A 19311-nucleotide genomic window follows, 5' to 3' on the forward strand; every position below is an offset into this window, starting at 1 on the left:
AATTGAAAATTATTTATATATTTTTTAAAATAATTCTCACCCATTAACTGAAAAAAATTTCTTTAAAAAAGTCGCAGTAGAAGAGAGCATTAGAGAAGTTACAATCAACATGTATTAGTTTGCAATAGGAAAATCTAAAATCTATTTGAATAGTAACGTTTAATTTAATTTTGGTTCAATTTTATTAAACTCCTGATTTATTTTATTTTGTATACAAATAGAAAACGTTAATTTATTAAAAAAATAAATGTTTAAAATTATAATAAATATTTTTATTATAAGCGTAAATTAAACACATAAGTAGGACATATTTCTACAAGGATTGGCACAAAAAATTAACCACTTGATATCATACAAAGATTATTCAAAGAAAATGTTAAGAAGTCATTCAACAAATTCAAACAAACGATAAATATGAATAGATTTGATTGCATCGGTAAACGAATTGCAATAGAAGATTAAACTACTGAAAGATATCTACAATCATAAATCATAATCGATCATCAAGAGAAATTTATTTTCGAACACAAATCATGTATCTAAATCCAATCGAAGTTCTAAAATAGAAAATATCAACATGATAACAAATAAATATCATCTTGATCGATCGAAGAGATATCAAATCCAACCATGAGGGAAAATAATATTAAAAAAGTCAAATAATCGATAAAGGAGATCGAAAACGTAATAAAAAAGAAAAAGCGTGCATGAAGATAAAATTATTAAAAATTTTAAAAACAAATAAAAAGTAAAGATATAATATGAAATAATATAGGAAAAAATAAAGAACATAAACACGACTGGTAATTAACACTAAAATAGATACTACACTAAGGAGCAAGCGAAGAAAAAACTTCTTTAAGATTGTTGTAATGATTTATTTTAGTTTTTAGTTTACAAGTTAAGAGATTAAAATGGTAAAAATTTATTTTAATTTAATTTAAAAATATTTTTTATTTTTATGATATATAAATAAGTATTTGATATATTAAATCAATAAATTAACAGAATATTATATATTTAAAAAATAAAAAACATTGAACCAAACCGATATAGCTAATGAAATTAGATTTGAACCGAACCAATATGACTACATATGCTGTTGTGGCATTGGCATTGAATTGAATGCGGAAATTTTGAAGTCCAAAGTTCTAGGACCGAACGGAGCAAAGATAAAGGTCCTAAACATCACACGAAGAATAGAAAGAGGGGTTAGGGTGACTGAAGCTGTAGGAGTGCGTTTATGAAACCAATTTCTAATGGCAGTAGTAGTAGCAGCAGCTAAATCCAATAATCAACTCTTGGATTCTATTAAAAGACAATATAGTTAGGGTTTTTTAGATTAGGGTTCAGGATTCGTTCAAGCTACCAAGCAGGCAAGTCTTCGTTTCATCCTTCCTCGTTGCTCTTTTCTTATTTAATAATTGCATTATCTTTATGTAACTGCAATAATTTCGTAGATATTGGTCTTTTGTTATTGGGACTTGTCTTTCGAGTCGTTCTCCTTCTAATTTTTAAGGGAACCAAAACCCGATGCTAAATCTGGGGCTTTTTTTCTCTCCTTTTCGTTTAGCTGTCACTCTGATTCCTCATTCGCATTCAATTTTCTTATTACGATTTCGTTGTTCACCTCATCTATGGTTATGGTTTTCTAATCATAATTGATTCGCTTTCATTAAAAAAAGGACTGCTCAGTTGTTGACTCAAAACTGTTTTAAAAGTAAATGTAACATGGATGTGTAGGAAGAGTTTTCAACCTTTTATTGATGGAATCCGAGACATGCGATACCAAGGGAACTGAATACCAGGAGACCGAACTAGCTGTTCCTGTATCAGGTGCTTCTAACATGAATGATGGAGACAATCCCATTAATCCGCCACTTCAGCAAAATCCTTCTTCCACTTCCTCCGTGCCCTTGGAGGCTAACTCCATAACCGATCACACACCGCATTCAAATGCTGATAGCAACATACAACCACATTATACTCCGAGCTCACTTCCTGTTCCCGATGATCAATCTTCGCTGAAGCCTGCTATAGAAACCCCTAGCAGTATGATACCGGAGTCCTCTGCTATTTCTGATTTCAAGACCCACACTGATTCTAAAACTGACTCCCCTTCTTCCTCCAATCATATTCATGCTGCTGAAGCTATAACTGATGTCAAAACTGAAACCTCCTCAGTATCCCCTCCTAAACTCACAGAAAATGCCAAAACTGAAACTTCTGCATTACCTCAGAGTGAAATTAATCACGATAGTGACCCCACACCAACCAGCCTTAATGAACCTAAACCGCTTGCGCCTTCTCAATCATTTCCTGATAAGGAGAAAGCAGAAGACGTGAAGAATGGGGTTAATAAACTGGAGTTACCTACAACACCTGCTAATGGGAACACCAATTCTGAGCTCTCATTTTTCTTGGATGACAATGGCAATGAGTCAGGAACAGAAGAGGAGCAATCAGCCTTCATGATGCAACTGGAAATTTTCTTCAAACAGAGAGGCATGGAGTTTAAGCCCCCTAAATTTTATGGTGAAGGGCTGAATTGCCTTAAGTAAGTTTATTGGTACTTGCACTACTGTTTTCTTTTTGCAACTATGATGTGTTTGGAAATTTCTATTTGACTGACATTTATACACTTTTATGGGGATAAGGTTGTGGAGAGCTGTTATTAAATTGGGTGGCTATGACAAGGTATGCATATTTGCCATTGTTTCGTTTAAATTTATAGATTATCAGATGCATAGTACTATTCTACTTTATGAATTGTATATGGTTTTAGGGTAGCCAAGTTAAGGAATGCAGTCTGATTATACCTGGAAAATACCATATTTTAAGTAATTTCAAGTGTAATAAATCTAATTTACATTGAGCATGAAATATTCAGTCTTGTCTTCAATTCATTTCCTCCCGCAAACTTCTTTTCTGTTTGGATCTTTTTCCATTTTTTGTATACGAACTGTCTTTTCTTTAACATCACTTTATGCTAGGTCTTTGTTTGTTTATCTAAAATACAAAATTTCTACTCATATAAGCTTTTACCTTTTGAGAACTTAGAGTAGAAAAGTGAATGCAAATTTCAGCATGGTTTATTGTACAGCATATTCATTCTGAACTTTATTCTATTGTAAAACTCTTTCTCCCTCTCTCACAGACACACATACATACACTCTCATATTTTTAGAGAACTCTTAAACTATTTAGTATGTATATCATGCTACTGTTTGTTTTGTAGAACTATGTACTGCTCGGATGATTATATTCTGTAAATTTAACTCTTTATGTGCAATCTTTTTCTGTTGCAAACGTGGATTAAATGACCTTTTGACTCTGGGTAGGTAACTTCATGTAAATTGTGGCGGCAAGTTGGAGAGTCTTTCAAGCCCCCAAAGTAAGGAGTAAGATTAAAAGTTACTTTTAGTCTTGGGTTTTACTGGCTTATGTAAATATCCTTATTTAAGAGATTGATAATGTGGTTAAATTGGTTACTTTTGAAATAATTTATGAACTGTAGTTCTTAATATGTTGCTCATTTAAGAAGTGAAGATGTTGCATTTGCTATATTGATTTCTCTCTCTTCCTATCCCCAACCCTAAGGATCAATGATGTTTATATCTTTTCTGTTTCTATTTGGGCAGAACCTGTACCACTGTTTCATGGACATTTCGTGGTTTCTATGAGAAGGTATTTACATTGTGAATCATGCATGCTTGGAAAAACAGTATGGTGTCTCATTTTTTGTTTGTTATCGCTTGGGTCTGCAGTCTGCATCTTTAGTTACCTCCTGTGTTTAAAAAAGCGCCGCTTAAGCGCGATTAAAGTGCTAACCGACTCGAGCGAGGCCCCTGGCGCTTCAGCATAGCAAAAGCACTACGAATTCATTAAGCGGTAGTAATCGGCGCTTAATCGTGAGTTTAGAAGATACGATTTTGGGCTTTAGCAGATACGATTTTTGGGCTTGTTTAGGGTTTAGCGGGCTATTAGATTATCAGGCTTAGATCGGCTTTTAGTTTAGGCGGGCTAGGGTAAAAAATGCGATTGAAATAGGCGGTAATCGAAGAATTTACAGAGAACGATTGAGGTTGAGCGATTAAAAATTCATAGAGAGCGATCATCTTCCACGCCTGTCGCCTCTAGCCTCACGCTCACGACTCAAGTTTTGATCATCTCAATTTGATGAAGATGAGATGGAAAAAGATATTGGAGTGTCTAGTGATGAAGGAGATGGTGTTATCCGAGTTGATGACGATGACGATTTAGAGGATTTTTAGTTATAAGGAATTGAGGGTTTAGAAAAATACTTTTGTTCATCTCACTTTAGACTACTTTTGGTGTAGACCATCTTTTGAGATTAATATGATCGTGTAGTCGTATGGTTAATGGTATATAAGTATTTAAGTGTTTATAACTTATAAGTAAATTGAGAATTATATTTTGGTGTTTAAGTACTTATAAGTTTTGAATATATGCATTGACACTTTGATATTTAAGTATTTATAAGATAATTTATAAATATTTTGTATTTTTTTGTGAATTTCGGCCTTTCTGGCGCTTCGTGTAGATAAAGCGAGCACTTTCGCTTAGCGCTTCGGCGTCTAGGACCCTAGGCGCTTTACGCTTTTTAAAACCAAGGTTACCTCTATACTATGCAAATTGTGTTGCATAGAACAAAAGAAAAGGGGGCGGGGGGAACTCAACTTCCTGTCAATATCTTCCTGCCGCCATTACTGGCACTTCAAATGGTGGGCCTTTTTGGTAGCAGAGATTGCCGTGATATACCATGTCATAAGTGGCTGTGTAACTTTGTAATTTACTTTTTGTTCCCCCACATATTCCATGCAAAATTGGTGTGGTTTGTAACGTGTGTTTCCTTCATATGATAGGGACTAATCTATGCCTTATTTTTGTGTTTGTTCAGGCACTCCTTGATTATGAAAGGCATAAGATATCTGGAGGTGAGCTTAATATGCCTATTTCATCGCAATCAGAGGCTATGAATGTTGAGAATCAGGTAATATGGAACAATTTCAATTGTCAGATTTTTTTTATAGAAAAGCAAAGAATTTAAGATTGTGGTAAGTTTGTGTCTTTAAGAGTATTAACTTCACACAATCATGTTTCCCCAACCTTATCTTTTTAAAAGTTGTGTGGTGATATTCATAGTATCACAAGTTTGTTACGCTTTGCACCCCTAGTTAGAATGTGTGTAATGAGTTTTATCTTTTTTATTTCTTTCGAACATTCTTTTTGATGCTGTTTGTAATTAGGCTTCAGGATCTGGTAGAGCACGAAGGGATGCAGCTGCTCGTGCTATGAAGGGTTGGCACTCACGTCATTTCCGTAATGGTGAAGTCAGTGACCCAATAATTAAGGTGTGTATGAAAATCTAGTGAGCAATTTATCCTTATTTTTCCATCCTATTCATCTGTAATGTGGGAAAAAGACAAATGGAAGAGCTGTGCCTCTCCTAGTTATGTGCATTTTCAGGTGTAATCTTTTGATATTCTATTGCAATTTATCCTTCTTTTGTAGGATAAGAATTCTATTTCTCAACAAAAACGTGAAAAACAGCTTAAAAGCCTGGGTACATTATCTAAGTCCTTTAAACCAATTTTCTTTCTGGTTGCTTCAAAAGCTGATGAAGATCCATGAAGCAGGTTTGCTTAAACGAAAGAAACCATCATATTTGGATAGTGCTGTCAAGGCTTCACCTACCAAAGTATCGAAGGCACAGTTAAGATCCGTGTTATATTTTTTCTGGGATTTTACTATGAGCATTAACAATTTGTTTGACTTAATTCTTAATTGGCTAGTGTGGAGACAGCAGTGGTTGACATTGGATCCCCAGCAGATTGGGTTAAGATCAATGTGCAGAAAACTGTAAGTTTCTTTGCCCCTGATCTCCAGAAATGACATGATTTTTGGTTTTTTGAAAGTTTGACTTGTTTTGATTTTGCAGAAAGATTGTTTTGAGGTCTATGCTTTAGTTCCAGGCCTTCTTCGTGAGGAGGTCGGTGAACAATCTTGTAAAACTATGTATAGTTTTCATTTCCTTCTAGCATGCATGGTTCGAACCAATTTGCACAAAGGCGCCTTGCATTGAAATGATCATCAATCAAAATCGGCCTTAAAATGCAGCTTTAGTAAGCCTTAAAATCAACTGTCTATTGATGTTCTTATGTAGTTATTTGCAATTTTAGGTGCGTGTTCAATCTGATCCCGCGGGACGCCTAGTAATAAGCGGTGAACCTGAGCATCCAGATAATCCTTGGGGTGTCACACCATTCAAAAAGGTGCGGTACTAACTAGAATAAACTTTCGTTGTCTTTATCTAGATTTCATATGTTTTGTTCTTCTGTTAGTTTCACATCCATGATAATTATTTTTCTCCAAATAATGATTAAGTAAACGAGAAGACTTTAAAGTTGACTGATACCGTTAATTTCATATAAAGTTGCATTTTAAAGATGTCCTTGTTTCCTGTTTGCTTGTTCGATCCAGTAAAACTAATTTTAACTAATCCTTGAAATGCTTCTAATCTGAAAGATCCTTTGAACTTTCCAACAGCACTACTATATTTTGGTTCATCCGCATAACGGCATAAGCATCTTTGTCTCATTAAATAAGCTTTTATTTGAAATAATTTGATTGTATGTTCAGCTAGTAAAATGCCAGTTAAGAAATTAATCACTATTGTAGCAAATCTTAAGGAAGGGACAGTCTAGAACATTATTGCCAAATTCTTTTGGTCAGTTCACATTCTAATTCTCCGATGCACTACCCCAGTCATTCAGTACTGCTACTATTCTACCTGTAACTTGCATCAAACCATCCAACAATTGTTACTTTGCGGACCATAACCTAGCACCCTGATATTCTGTGTTTTCCACATCTTCGTTTCACTTTTTCTATTTGCCTCGTTTTTATGGTGTCATACTGAAAAGTGTGTTTTGGGGTGTTAGGTTGTCAGCTTGCCCTCAAGGATTGATCCGCATCAAACATCGGCGGTTGTAACCCTTCATGGACAGTTGTTTGTACGTGTTCCATTCGAGCAAAGCTGACCAGTGGATCGATTAAAACCCGGGGGCTAATCTTTGCTTCTGCCTTTAGTTATTCATTTCCACTAGTGGTCTATGTAGTGTTTAATTTTGGTTTTCAATTTAGTGCAGCAGTTTAACTTGTGCCGTCATTTAGTTGAAGCCCTTTCCTTTGACTGTATGCGAGATATGCATGGTATGATTTTGGGGGCTTTGATTCACGGAGTTGGACATGTGAAAATAAGATTAACCCTCACAAAGTTCCCGTCTAATCGACTGTAACTTAAATTTCACATTGGTCTAATTTATCTTTCGACGTTGAAATGGTTTTTAATATCAAACAATTTCTACATGTATGATTTATTTTTTTATTTTAACTAATAGGAGCAATTAGTTTTATAAAAGGAAATATAATAATATTACAAATTAAAAAAAAAAAGAAACACACACAAAAATGATAAAAGAAACCGTATCACAAGTGCTAGCAGGAGCAACGGGATGCTCAAAAGTCTCTTAAAAAACAACCGCGCTTTGGCGGGCTTGCCACCCCTTCCGTTGCTGTTAGCTATCCCACCTCACCATCCTTTTTCCAACTCTGCCTTTGCATCCATGGACTTTCCCGAGGACCAAGCTCTACATAATTGGACTGGTGACTAAATTTTTTTTAAAACAAGTTCGAGTTATAAAATAAGATTCATTAATTCAAATAACTCGAATTTTTTTTACTTGACTCGATTGAATGTTCACCCTTAGTTTGTTATAATTAATAATGTAATACATTTCTCAATTGGCTTAATTTACAATTTAGTATCTAAAGAATATATTTTTTTTCATTTTATACCTTACATTATTTTTATCCCAGTTTCTCCTTATACTATTATTGTCGTCATATTCTACTCTAAAAATTATCAGTGTCTAATAGTAATGTGCCATGTGTTGTTCTTGTTGGCGGCTTTTGATTTTAGGGTAAACTGAAATGAAAGTAATATTTTAGGGGTAAATTGGGACAAAGTTAGTTTCGGGTGTAAAGCAGAGATCATGGGCAAATTTGTGGATTAAACCTTTTCAGTTTTCCTATTTCTTCGGGTTTGGGCTGCTTTCCTTCTCTTGATCGACATTCTTTCAAAGCTCATAGAATGTTATCTTAAACCTGAAATCATTCCACGACACAGGTACTCTGATCTTACTCCTACTGATCTTATAGTCATAGCATAGTATTTGATTGATCAGCTAATCACCCAAAAGATAGTGCCTTTCAGTTGAATCTGTTTGTTAAATCTGTTCCATATCTTTATCTCTATAAAAGGGTTTTCGGGGTTTCCTTTTTTGTTCTTGCGTTTCTAATCAATGTCTTATTTGATTTTAGATGTAAATAACTATGTCTATGCGTTTAAACTTTAAGAGAATCGTTTTTTCAGTGATGGGTTTGTTTGCTTACTTGCTTTAGTTTTGTAGTTCTGAACAGCTGGAAAATTGTTAGTATAGTATTGAATAGTTCAGCAGTGAGCCTCATATAAGTTTCTAAGCCTTCATGTTTTTCTTCATGCCGCTTCCATGTTGTTTAAATAATCCTGTGTCTTCCAGGATAGCACTTTTACCAGCAAAAAAGTGGCTTGTCATATTCAGTTAATAAACAACTGGTTTTCTCAGATTTTGTGTAGTTCATATTTTTACCAGCAAAGAAGATGCTGCTTCCTTTTCGCAGTAAGTTATTTAAGTAACATTGAGTTCTATTTAATCAGCTTATCAGTTGCAACTGCACGATAAGAAATGTACTCAATTCGTCGGCCGTATTCATTTGCATTAGCAGCCAAACTTAATAGGATTGCAGCTGCCAAAAGGGGAAGGAACTTGCAAATTGTGTATCCATTGATGTTAATGACTGGTTTTTCCATTGTATTAGCTTATATGAATTTGTGTCTTTGAACAATCTTCTTGTGGTGTTTTGCGATCCATTCAAAGTTTGTGCCAATCAGAGGATTGTAGTTGATATATATTTGATTAGGACTATGGAAAAACAAGTTTATATATGCTCCAATTTTCTGACCATCAGCTTTTAGGCATGTAGGGGAAGGCTACTCTCTGTTAAGTTTAACAAGGATAAATTTAATCTTGAGTTTTCAATTATCTGAACTTTTATTCAATATCTGCTCTTGTATTTCATTTATGGTTCATTTGTTTTTCTTCTCTTTCAAGAAAGTGAGCATCATCTCATAAACACCCAACCTTGTTCGCTAAGCTCTTGTTATTTTGGTTATTTTATTTCCCCCTCAAGTTGTTTCTATATCACCTGTACTGATAGAAGAAGCACTAAATGCAGCCAAGAGTTGAAGCTGCCCTATGATATCTGCTTGTGTAGGTCATAACTCATGTGCTAATCTTCCGGTTTTGGAGGTCTCATGTTGCTTCCATATCTCAACAACTCGTGCAACCTCTCGTGTTATGTTTTAGCTCTTTTTCCTCTGAAGCCTAACTACAATTTGTCTAAACATGCATGTGCTGGCCCCCATACTACCTTCAGGTTTGGTAGATTGTACACATGCTTCTTAATGACATACTCCATAATTAAAGTTTTGTCGTTTAGGCCTGAAATGAATCAAATTACACTAGAACATAAAGAGTTGGCATGAAGCAATTGGATTGGTTGTTAAAATATGAATTGGACAAAATCTGAGAAAACCAGTTTTTAATTAACCGAATATATCAAGCCACCTTTTTTCAGGTAAGGTGCTATCTTGATGGAAGACTTGAGATTCTTTAAAAATTGCCTTTTATGCTGTGGCAAACATTTTGTTGATAATTACACTTGTGTTTAGGGTCATTTCTCTGTATTTCGTTTAGTTGCTTGTTCCAAGTCCGAGTATTTTTGTCTTTGAATTGAACTGAAGCTAGCTTTCTTTAGCCTCATCTTAATCTTTCTATTTTTATTTAGTCCTTTTATTGGGAATCTGTACCTATGTTTTTTGTAAATATAAATCTTTCACTGATAATAATGGAAAGGCCAAGACAAAGGCGGTTGGTTAGATTCAGGATTCGAGATGGAAAGAGTGAAAATATCAAATTAGGGTTTGTTATGTATAACTTTTATTTGCACAACAGATGGAAGAAAACAAGGAAGGTTCCATTAAAATGGAAGCATGGAATGAGACTAGGAAACGACCCTCCATTTTCATTGTTGGATGTCCCAATGTCGGCAAGCGCACACTAATCTCACGTAACTCCCATTTCCTCTTTCGATGCAATTGTTATATACTGTTATTATCATTGTTGTTGTTGTAACTAAAACATTTAAAATTCTGTCAAATACTACTAATTTTTATTTTGTTGGAAAAAATGAGTCATGGTTGCTCTGCTTTTATTAGAAGTTTTGGCATATTGATAAATCTTATTATTATTTAAAAATACAATGTAGGGCTTGCCTCTGTGGAGTTCGAAGAAGAAGAAGAAGAAGATAGCTCCCAAGTCGTTGTCAATGGGTCTGAATGCCTTCTTTCTACTCACTTTTAACGTATTTGTTTGTTTGAGTTAATTATAAAATAGATTGCCTTTCTTTTTGCTGTGTAAATAAGATCATACTCTGATGATTGATATCTTTACCATCAACAGCTGGACTATCAATACCAAATACTACTCTGCTGATGTTTCTCTGTGTATGGCTCATCTTCAAGATGAATTTCAGTTCAATCCCTTCCTATATTTGACCATTCAACTGCCTTGGTCATGGTTTTTGATATGTCTAATGTAAGCATCTTTTAGCTTTCCCAGTTCTTTTTTAACCCTTCGATTTCTGTATCAATATATATTTTTCCTTTTCTCAGCATATTTATAACTAGAGTACTATTTCTAAATAAATGTATATGTAGCTCTATAACCTCACCTTCCTTTTTACCTTTTTTTTCTTTCTCTCTCTTGCAGTTGTCAACGTTCGCTGGACTTCAGGATTGGGTGTCCTACACTGATATTCATAACTTTGATATTTTACTCTGTATTGGAAACAAAGTAGATCGAATTCCAGGTCATCCTGTCCATGCTGAATACACAAAACGCCTACTCAAACTTGCTGTTTCTTCTACTCATCCTTCATCTGACTTCACACCATATGGAATTTCTGAAGATGAAGGAAGCAGTTTATTGGGAGATGAAGACCCATCCTCAAACATTCGCAATAAATGCTTGGAATGGTGCATTGACCACAACATTGAGTTCGTGGAAGCTTGTGCTTCTAATGCTGATTATGACAAATGTAAGCCCTTGTTTAGCTTCTGCATCTCATATCCACTTTATTTGTACACTACCTATACACTGAATCAGTGATATGGAATAACATTCTTCAATGCCAAATTTCCAATAGCAATCATGATAAATTGTATTAATCATGTCATCTTGCTCTGTAAAATGTATTTTGTCTACAAACAAATCAAAACATATATAATTGTGAGAGGTTTTACTTGATATTACTCCACATGACCTACTGAATATTAATTTTTCTTTTGAAAGATAATGCTGTGACAATTACTCACAAGAATGAACCTTAAGTGGTCATGTACAGGTTAGATCTTCTTATGCTTATTTTTGGTAATGTTGAAAAAATAAAAAACTGGCCTTGGCAGGTTTGTCGGTTGATGGTGATTTACAAGGAGTTGAACGTCTGTTTGGTGCTCTTTCCGCTTATATGTGGCCTGGAATGGTTCTGAATTCTGGTGATAAGATAACTGAACCTACGCTACCTGAGAAAGAAGGTTATATGTGATATCTTGTTTTTTTTTAATAAAAGTTCTTCCTGATTAATTAATTTCTAAATATTATGATTGTCCCTATCCAGATTCATCGGAGGAAGAACCTGATTATCAGTTTGATTATGAAGTGCTATCTGCGGGTTCAGCTGAACCAGGGGATGATGTGTTTGAAGAATGGGTTTCTGCAAGTGGAGCCAACACATTTCTGGATATAGGGAAATCAGTTGATGATAGAAAGTGTGTTACAGAGTGTGTTAAAGGAAACATATCCCGATGCGAAAAGGAAGAGTCGCATGCTTCTCCAACAGTTTCTTCTTCAGGGGAGAAAATTGATAAAACGGAACCCAATGCTGGAGAACCCGATCGAGCTTCAGCCTCAGAATTAGAGGATTGCCTGCATTATGATTTTGAGGATTTGGAACAGTTGATGTCTGGGATTGGAAGTATTCGCAGCAACTTGAGGTTAATGCCTGATTTCCAAAGGAGAGAGAGGGCTGCCAAACTGGCTTTTAAAATGGCTGCCATGTTCGGAGGTGGCAGCGACGATGAAGAGAAGATATGAGTTACCAGTATGAGTATTACGCTTGGTCATAAGAACATTCAGATTGAGCATGATACATTCCTTAATCTGAATTTTGGAAGTTGCTGACATGTAATCGAAACACAAAGTTAATTAGCAAAAAGATCTTTATGTAATTGTAAGTTACTGATATGAGACTCAATGTACTTAATCTCTCTCTCTCTCTCTCTATATATATATATATATATATATATATTATAATTTATGTGTGCCAAAATTATTTTAGAAGTCTTTGCCACACTCGGCATCTGAATGCTACCCCACTTCGTTCATGGTCCTTATCTCAATGGAGCAGGCTTGACAAAGGAGAAATCTTCATTTTCACTTCTCTATGCTGAGATTCACTTGTTTCAGTTCTTTGCTCGTCGTAGTCTGCACTCATAATCAAATTGGAAGGCGACATGGGTGACAATGGTTCAGCTTCAACATCAGAAGGGGGATCTTCATAGGCGTACGAATAGTGACCAGTAGTTTTGCTTCGATGAAGTGTGCGTCCCGAAGCAGGTGCAGGAGAAACTGTGCTTGCATTTCCACCCAGGGTGATTCTAGTGGGAGACTTTCCTCCCTTCCGATGCCTGTTTTTTGCAGCCAAATGCCACCTCTTAAGCGCCTTGGTTGTTTGCTCATCAAAGATGGACTTTTTCATGCCGGAACCCATCTGCAAGCATCCATCATAAGCATCACTCGTGTCAAAGAAATAGAATCGGAACTAGCATTTGTTCGTAGAACGCTATTTTAATCGATTACGTCAGAAACAGAAACAGAAACAGCACTTGAGTTACTAGGGCGTATAGCGGAAGGGTGATGTAGCTGCACAAACATAAAACACCGACCCTGTAGAAACCTAGAAAAAGTTAATTCCAGGGAACAATCATCATATTTGCATCTGAGGTTGAGGTGATTAATGAATATTACTGAAGCTGAAGCTTACCCCAAAGAAACCTTTATTATGGCAAGCTTGATACTAGCATGAAAGCAAGATTTCAGCTCAAATGAGTACTGCATAATTACAAATGATAAAAAACAGTACACATTTAGAAATGATAGAAAACAGGGATAAAGGAATGGGAAGGAGGTTGATAAGTTGGCAGTGCTTAGTTAATTACCCATATCCACAAGAAATAAATTATTTGAAATGCATTCTGCCATAAAGAAAAGAAAAAAAGAGAGGTCATTAATACAAGGAGATCCATTTTCTATCGAAGGGTATAGCTAGTTTCATGTTCTGGAGTCAACTGAAGCACCTGGAACAATGCAAAATGAATCAGATGAAGAATTAATTCCGGTCGACCGAACCAAAAATATTTGTCAGAACCCTGTACGAGAGGTATTCCTTGCACAACAGCATGCCGTTCTGTAATTTCAAGAGCCATCTTTGTCAGGATTGCTTGAAGCTTCGTCCCGATAGCTAAGATAATCTGTCGTCAATGAAGCAATCAGGACATGGAAATACTCTAATAAAATTCTAAAGGAAGTGTTGTTATTAAGAAGTATTTCTTACAATGACAGGAATTACGGAACCCCAAAATAAAGCTTGCCACCCTGGAAGAGCATGCATGTGATGTGTTACATTAGCAAACGGAATTCTGGATTCTAATTCAGTTTGCATTTTTAAAGTTACTAAATTTTACACTGAGAGGATACCCTCAAGGAAAAAGTGGTTCACCTCTGACATTTATCAGCAAGAAGATCACAAAAGATGCCCACAGCACTGGACTGCCAACAGGATAAACCTTGGTTGAGCCACATTAAGAAAGAGCAAGGAATGCCATCCAATGTAATGCAGAGATATAACAGCAAGTACCTTACTCCTACAACAATCTTGAAGTCATCCTCTAAGGATCTTTTGATATATTTTTGGAAGTTAAACTTACTTCCGGGAGCTAAATGAACCTACAAGACTAGTGTAAATTAGTCGGGACAAAAACTACGAATCAACATCGAATACGGCTTTGCATTTAAAAGAAACTCACAGCGATGAATCCATTCCGTAATGTCAAGTAGTCTGCCCTCCCAACAGACCTAAAAAACTGTCGAAAGAAGCATCCCTGCAGTGAATGGCTAAAAAGTTCAAAATTGATAAAGATAGGATTCTCATTGATGTACATACTAAACTACTCCAAATCAACCAATGCAACATCTTCAAAAGGCTGTTATTTATAACATGAACCAGCTTTCTTCTTTTCGATGGCCGCAACGGTAACCGAAATGGATGGAATTGAATTTTCAGGTCAGTATTAGTCACTTGTATCTCTACTTATAGAAAAAAGGCTAACTATTTAAGTTACCAGGTACTTACAATGTAAAAGAAGAAGGGTATCCTAGTCCAAAAGCTGGTGTGGGCTTTCACGAAAGATGTCTCGTGAGTAAGCCTGAATCTGGAAGGATCTGCAATGTGCAGACATGCCGATGCATCCATGTCGGATTCCAAGAGGCAAGAAGCAAAGTTGGGAAATTAAGTTCAAGATTGATACTAGAAGATTTGATGCTATAACATAAAAAGCTGTTCTTAGTGGATAATCATAAACATACCATTGGAAAACTCATAGTCATGTGTCGAAGTTTCCTGCTCCCATACCTTCCAGCCACGGATCTGTTCGCAACAGCTTATTGTTTAATGACAATGTACTAATGATAGAAGCTTTGATAACGAAAAACGAGTATCTACATAGAGAATCAAGCAAAACACAAACAGAAATACAGGATTTAGTTACCTTTAGTCTCCCAAGCATCATAGTAACAAAGCTATACAAAACATGAAAGACTGCCAAAAAGAATATGAGGATGTGTAGCTCATGCAATCCTTCAGTGGATATAAGCGGTACATGATCCTGTAAAGGAAACCCAGTTTGTTGCAGTTCAGGAAAATTTATGGTTAAACTAATACTGCCATCCAAAAGCAAGCCACCATATTGGCAGTAATTTGAAATGCAACATCATGATGCAAGAAGATGAGTTACAAGAACCTTAAGGGCTTTGTTTTTAATTACAAAATTTCATCTATAATAACAATATGAATAAATGTTGGCCCAGGCTGACCTCCTTGCATTTTCTAACATTTGGCTCAGCACCACCTGACAAAATTCGATGCTCGAACGACAAGAGTCTTCGACGGTGTTCTTCTTCACTGCTCTCACTGGTGTCCTGCTTACCATCAGCTTTGCAAGGCAACATGGTATTCGCAAGGTTTGTAGGGATACATATTTTGGCAATGTAGATCTGGCTAAAAGTGAGGATCAGCGAAATGAAGCCAAGAACCATCAGCTCTGCATAATAGTGTGAAAGGTCAGAATTTTCAATTTCACAAACATTGACACCTATTTTTTTATTATTACAAATTTGATGAATGACACAGGACTCCAAGCCTGGTCTACGACGCAGATGAACTTGCCACTTTGACTGCGAATTCATAGTCTAAACAACGGTATCACAGAAAAGAACCATAAAAGCAGCGTGTAGGGAAACTGTAGATTAGTCTCACAAGCAACTTTTACAAACCAATTTCTGGCAATTAAAAGCAGAATGCTTAACATGATTAATCACAAAATTCTAGCCTTACCAGCTTTAACCTTGTCCAAGGCTTCGAACAGAGCTCTCTTGTGCCTTTCTGTGAACCACTGAATGCCACAAATAGAACATCTTTCAACGAAATGCCAACACAACCAAAATCCATTCTTTCCCGTAAAAATAGGGAATTGATTTACAGGAAAAGAATGAGGAATCAAAATGGAAGCAACAAAGTGAACTGAATAAGAAAAGCGAAAGAAGAATCACCGTTCCCAGTTTGTGAAGAACCATCTCCAACAGAATAGAAATGATGATGATGACAGCACAAACTCCGGCCACCGCCCATGTAGGTGTCTTGTCAAGATTTCTTTCATCTGAACTCTTATCGGTTGACCCCATTACTCTTTCTCCCACCATTAACCATCCCCACAACCAGCACCATAGTAAAAACCTCATCTTCTTCTCAGGACATCCAAGAAAAGGTCAGAGAGAACCACAGCAGCAAAACGAAATAGAGGGTACTGGGATAAGAGTGACTAGAGAGTAAATTACCAATCAGAAGAAAACAAAAATTTTAACTTTGTCGTGTAAAAGAAGAGTCGAATACAACACTAAATACATACAGAAGAGTAGGTTGTGGAAGCTTCACAAGGTGCAATGGCAGCCGTGGACTCCTCTGCTCCGCTTCACCACCTCAGACAAGTTGGTTTCACCTAATAAAACCAAATATGATGCTATGAATGCATATAATAAATACGCTGACAACTTTCACCTTCCTTATTTGAAATAGCCAGCTAGTCTTTAAGTCATTGCTTTTACTTTGATAAAAAAGAAAAGAAAAGGCATTGCTTCTACTTCCTTTGGAGTTCAGAAAAAGTCGAGTGGTCATTTAACGAGAGTATGGTAAGTTTAGAGTTGAGTTCTCACATTAGAAATGAGAAGAATTCGTCCATTGATTGAGGTAAACTATGGATGTCTGTCTATTTCGCGAGCTATGCAATTGCAATCCAAACCACCTCTGTCGACTATAACTTACCATTGATTGAGGTAAACTATGGAATTTTAAACGAGAATCTCTATTAGAAATGTAACATAACTTACCATTGCATCTATCATATATTATCTTTTTTTTTCTTTATTTTTTTTATATTAAAACATTATTATTATTTTGGATAAAGTATACAATTGGTCCCCGTTATAGTATATTGTTTTGTTGAGTCTTCATACTATTAAAAGTTATAAAATAGTTTTCAACTATAGGGTGTTGATTTATTGAGTCCCCCAACTATTCAAAGTTACAAAATAGTCACTGGACTATTCATATGTTTCAAACTCGTTCTTTTTCGTTAAAAAATTTACAGGCATCTGAATTGGACATTAGCCTACTGATTAGAATAAAATAAAATCATATTTTAATGATATCTACTAGTATCGTTGTTGTTTTTAAGCACTGACTCGACAACATAATGTTTCAAACACTAGGTCGACGACATAATTCAAACGGAGAGTTGATCCACAAAATAAAGCTCAACGATTTTGGGATAAGATTTATTATATCTCATTTAACAAGTTAACGTCCAGCTCAGATGGACGCCAATTTCTTAACAAAAAGGGACGAGTTTGGAATATATGAATAGTCAGGTAACCATTTTGTAACTTTTAATAGTCGAAGACTCAACAAAGCAGTGCTCTATAATTAGAGGACTATTTTATAACTTTTAATTGTCGAGAGACTCGACAAAGTAATATCCTATAATTAGAGGACCATTTGTGTACTTTAATTTTTTTAACTAGGCTAATTTACTTAAATATATCATTTTATTAAATTATATATTAAAATAACACTCGTCTCAAATTATTTACGAAAATAATATCTTTTTATTAAAATTTGAATAAAACGCAAAATAAAGAACAAGAAAACTAACATGAAACAACTTAAACAAATTAAATGGTAATGGGACATTATCTTTAATCACTCGATAAGATAAACATCATTGACCCATTAATTAATTAAGTAATGGAGTCACGTTTAGAATGTTAAACTAAATGTCCTATTGTACGTTGGTTGCTTCCCCCTCAAGGAATTTGGCTCGTTGCCTGCAATGCGACCACGTGAATCGTTTCGGTTTACAAACATTTCTTATGTTGTAAAATGCTTTCCACCTTCATGAATTCTAGATTAAAAAAAACACTTCTATTACGTGAGATCTAGAGGCACCAAAGTAACGACTCAAATAACAGATTCCAATCATCACTATACTTATTGTGTACGTTTAAAGACACTTGAACATATATCCTTTTGGCTTGGCAAAAAAGGAGTAAGAGTGAAGGTCCAGCATAATCACTATATGTCGGAATTTGGAATCTTTTGATAACGGGTGTACGCATGATTGACGACAGAGATGGGGTGTTGTAATCATTTTTAGTTAATATGATTTTCTTTTACCAAAAATATCTTGACTGGGTATCAATCATTTGAAAAAACATTATAACGATGTTTTCTTATATATATATGATTAAGATTTATTTATTTAATATAAAATTCTAAGTTTTGAATATTTCGATTAGTTGAGTTTAATAGATGATATTAAAATTTTAAATAAAGGATATTTCATTTTTATTAATTTTTTTATCTTTGATGTCAATCATCTATTTTTTTTTATTTATAAAAATCACTAATTTTATTTAAAATAGGAAATATCTTAAATTACAATAAGAATTTACAATTATAATTATAAAATAATCACATAATTAAGACAATTTCATATAATTATTGAAACAAAACTAGCAACTTAGGATCACATAAGGACTATACAAAGAAATATTAAAATCTAATCAAGTAAACTCGAACAATGATAAATACAAACATATCTGATTGCATCGGCAAACGAACCACAAAATGTGATCAAACTATTGAAAGACCACAGACAAGTCACAAATCAGAATCGGTGAAAAGCTATTCACGAATACATAACGGGTATCCAAATTCAACACGAGGGTCCAAAGTAGGGAAGATAAACAATATAATAGATAAGCGTTATCTTGATAAGTTGTGACGATGTCAAATCAATCCTTAAAAAATATAAGTGAAAATAACGACCACACGATAAAAAAATATTTCAAAAGGCATAAAAAAACGAGTTATATAGATAAACTTATTAAAATAAAAAAAGATGTAATATACACACAAAAAAAACAATAAAAGATACCAATGGTGGACAGCCAACATTAAAATTGGTTTCATCGCTGACCAACAAAGACAAAAAGAGAAAGGGATGAATGATTTACCTAAAGATTCATTTTTTTGTCGATCATCCATTTTTAATCATTCAACGAAAAAAAATATATGTATAACTTTTAAATTTTATATTATACTATATTAAAATCTTACGTTAGATATGAACGAAAAATGCAGGACAGGAGCAGTCCAGAAATGTGCCCAAAGGGT

At 34.9% G+C, this 19311-nt stretch overlaps 2 protein-coding genes and 1 pseudogene across 2 annotated transcripts; 2 read left to right on the top strand and 1 right to left on the bottom strand.

Moving 5' to 3' along the window:
- The first annotated feature begins 1178 nt into the window (after positions 1-1178).
- LOC120205747 (AT-rich interactive domain-containing protein 3-like) lies at positions 1179-7294 on the top strand. The gene is made up of 13 exons (XM_039205574.1): positions 1179-1376; positions 1744-2557; positions 2658-2697; positions 3342-3394; positions 3642-3687; positions 4922-5014; positions 5271-5375; positions 5536-5587; positions 5661-5736; positions 5817-5883; positions 5963-6013; positions 6204-6296; positions 6966-7294. Exons 2-13 carry the CDS (start codon positions 1767-1769, stop codon positions 7062-7064), a joined length of 1566 nt encoding a protein of 521 aa, XP_039061505.1. The 5' UTR covers positions 1179-1376; positions 1744-1766; the 3' UTR covers positions 7065-7294.
- An 826-nt stretch (positions 7295-8120) lies between these two features.
- On the top strand, positions 8121-12382 carry LOC120205749 (annotated as a pseudogene).
- A 189-nt stretch (positions 12383-12571) lies between these two features.
- On the bottom strand, positions 12572-16478 carry LOC120205746 (MLO-like protein 8). Its single transcript, XM_039205573.1, has 15 exons — positions 16131-16478; positions 15916-15973; positions 15396-15622; positions 15071-15187; positions 14889-14949; positions 14656-14744; positions 14330-14404; positions 14161-14249; positions 14023-14072; positions 13858-13898; positions 13601-13774; positions 13463-13498; positions 13288-13355; positions 13130-13190; positions 12572-13014 (listed from the first exon to the last, which is right to left on the bottom strand). The coding sequence occupies exons 1-15, from the start codon at positions 16317-16319 to the stop codon at positions 12640-12642; spliced, it is 1710 nt and encodes a 569-aa protein (XP_039061504.1). The 5' UTR covers positions 16320-16478; the 3' UTR covers positions 12572-12639.
- Positions 16479-19311: the final 2833 nt, after the last annotated feature.

This window comes from Hibiscus syriacus, unplaced genomic scaffold (assembly GCF_006381635.1).
Source record: "Hibiscus syriacus cultivar Baekdansim isolate YM2019G1 unplaced genomic scaffold, ASM638163v2 tig00012936_pilon, whole genome shotgun sequence".
Taxonomy (NCBI): domain Eukaryota; kingdom Viridiplantae; phylum Streptophyta; class Magnoliopsida; order Malvales; family Malvaceae; genus Hibiscus; species Hibiscus syriacus.

Bases quoted from the DNA above. Each gene is read 5' to 3' on its own strand.
- LOC120205747 (XM_039205574.1), top strand. From the start codon at position 1,767: ATGGAATCCGAGACATGCGATACCAAGGGAACTGAATACCAGGAGACC. The intron at 3,688-4,921 runs GTATTTACATTG...GTGTTTGTTCAG, and splicing joins TTCGTGGTTTCTATGAGAAG to GCACTCCTTGATTATGAAAG. The intron at 5,884-5,962 runs GTAAGTTTCTTT...TTGATTTTGCAG, and splicing joins AGATCAATGTGCAGAAAACT to AAAGATTGTTTTGAGGTCTA.
- LOC120205746 (XM_039205573.1), bottom strand. From the start codon at position 16,319: ATGAGGTTTTTACTATGGTGCTGGTTGTGGGGATGGTTAATGGTGGGA. The intron at 14,745-14,888 runs GTATGTTTATGA...TGCACATTGCAG, and splicing joins TGACTATGAGTTTTCCAATG to ATCCTTCCAGATTCAGGCTT. The intron at 14,405-14,655 runs GTAAGTACCTGG...CATTCACTGCAG, and splicing joins TACCCTTCTTCTTTTACATT to GGATGCTTCTTTCGACAGTT.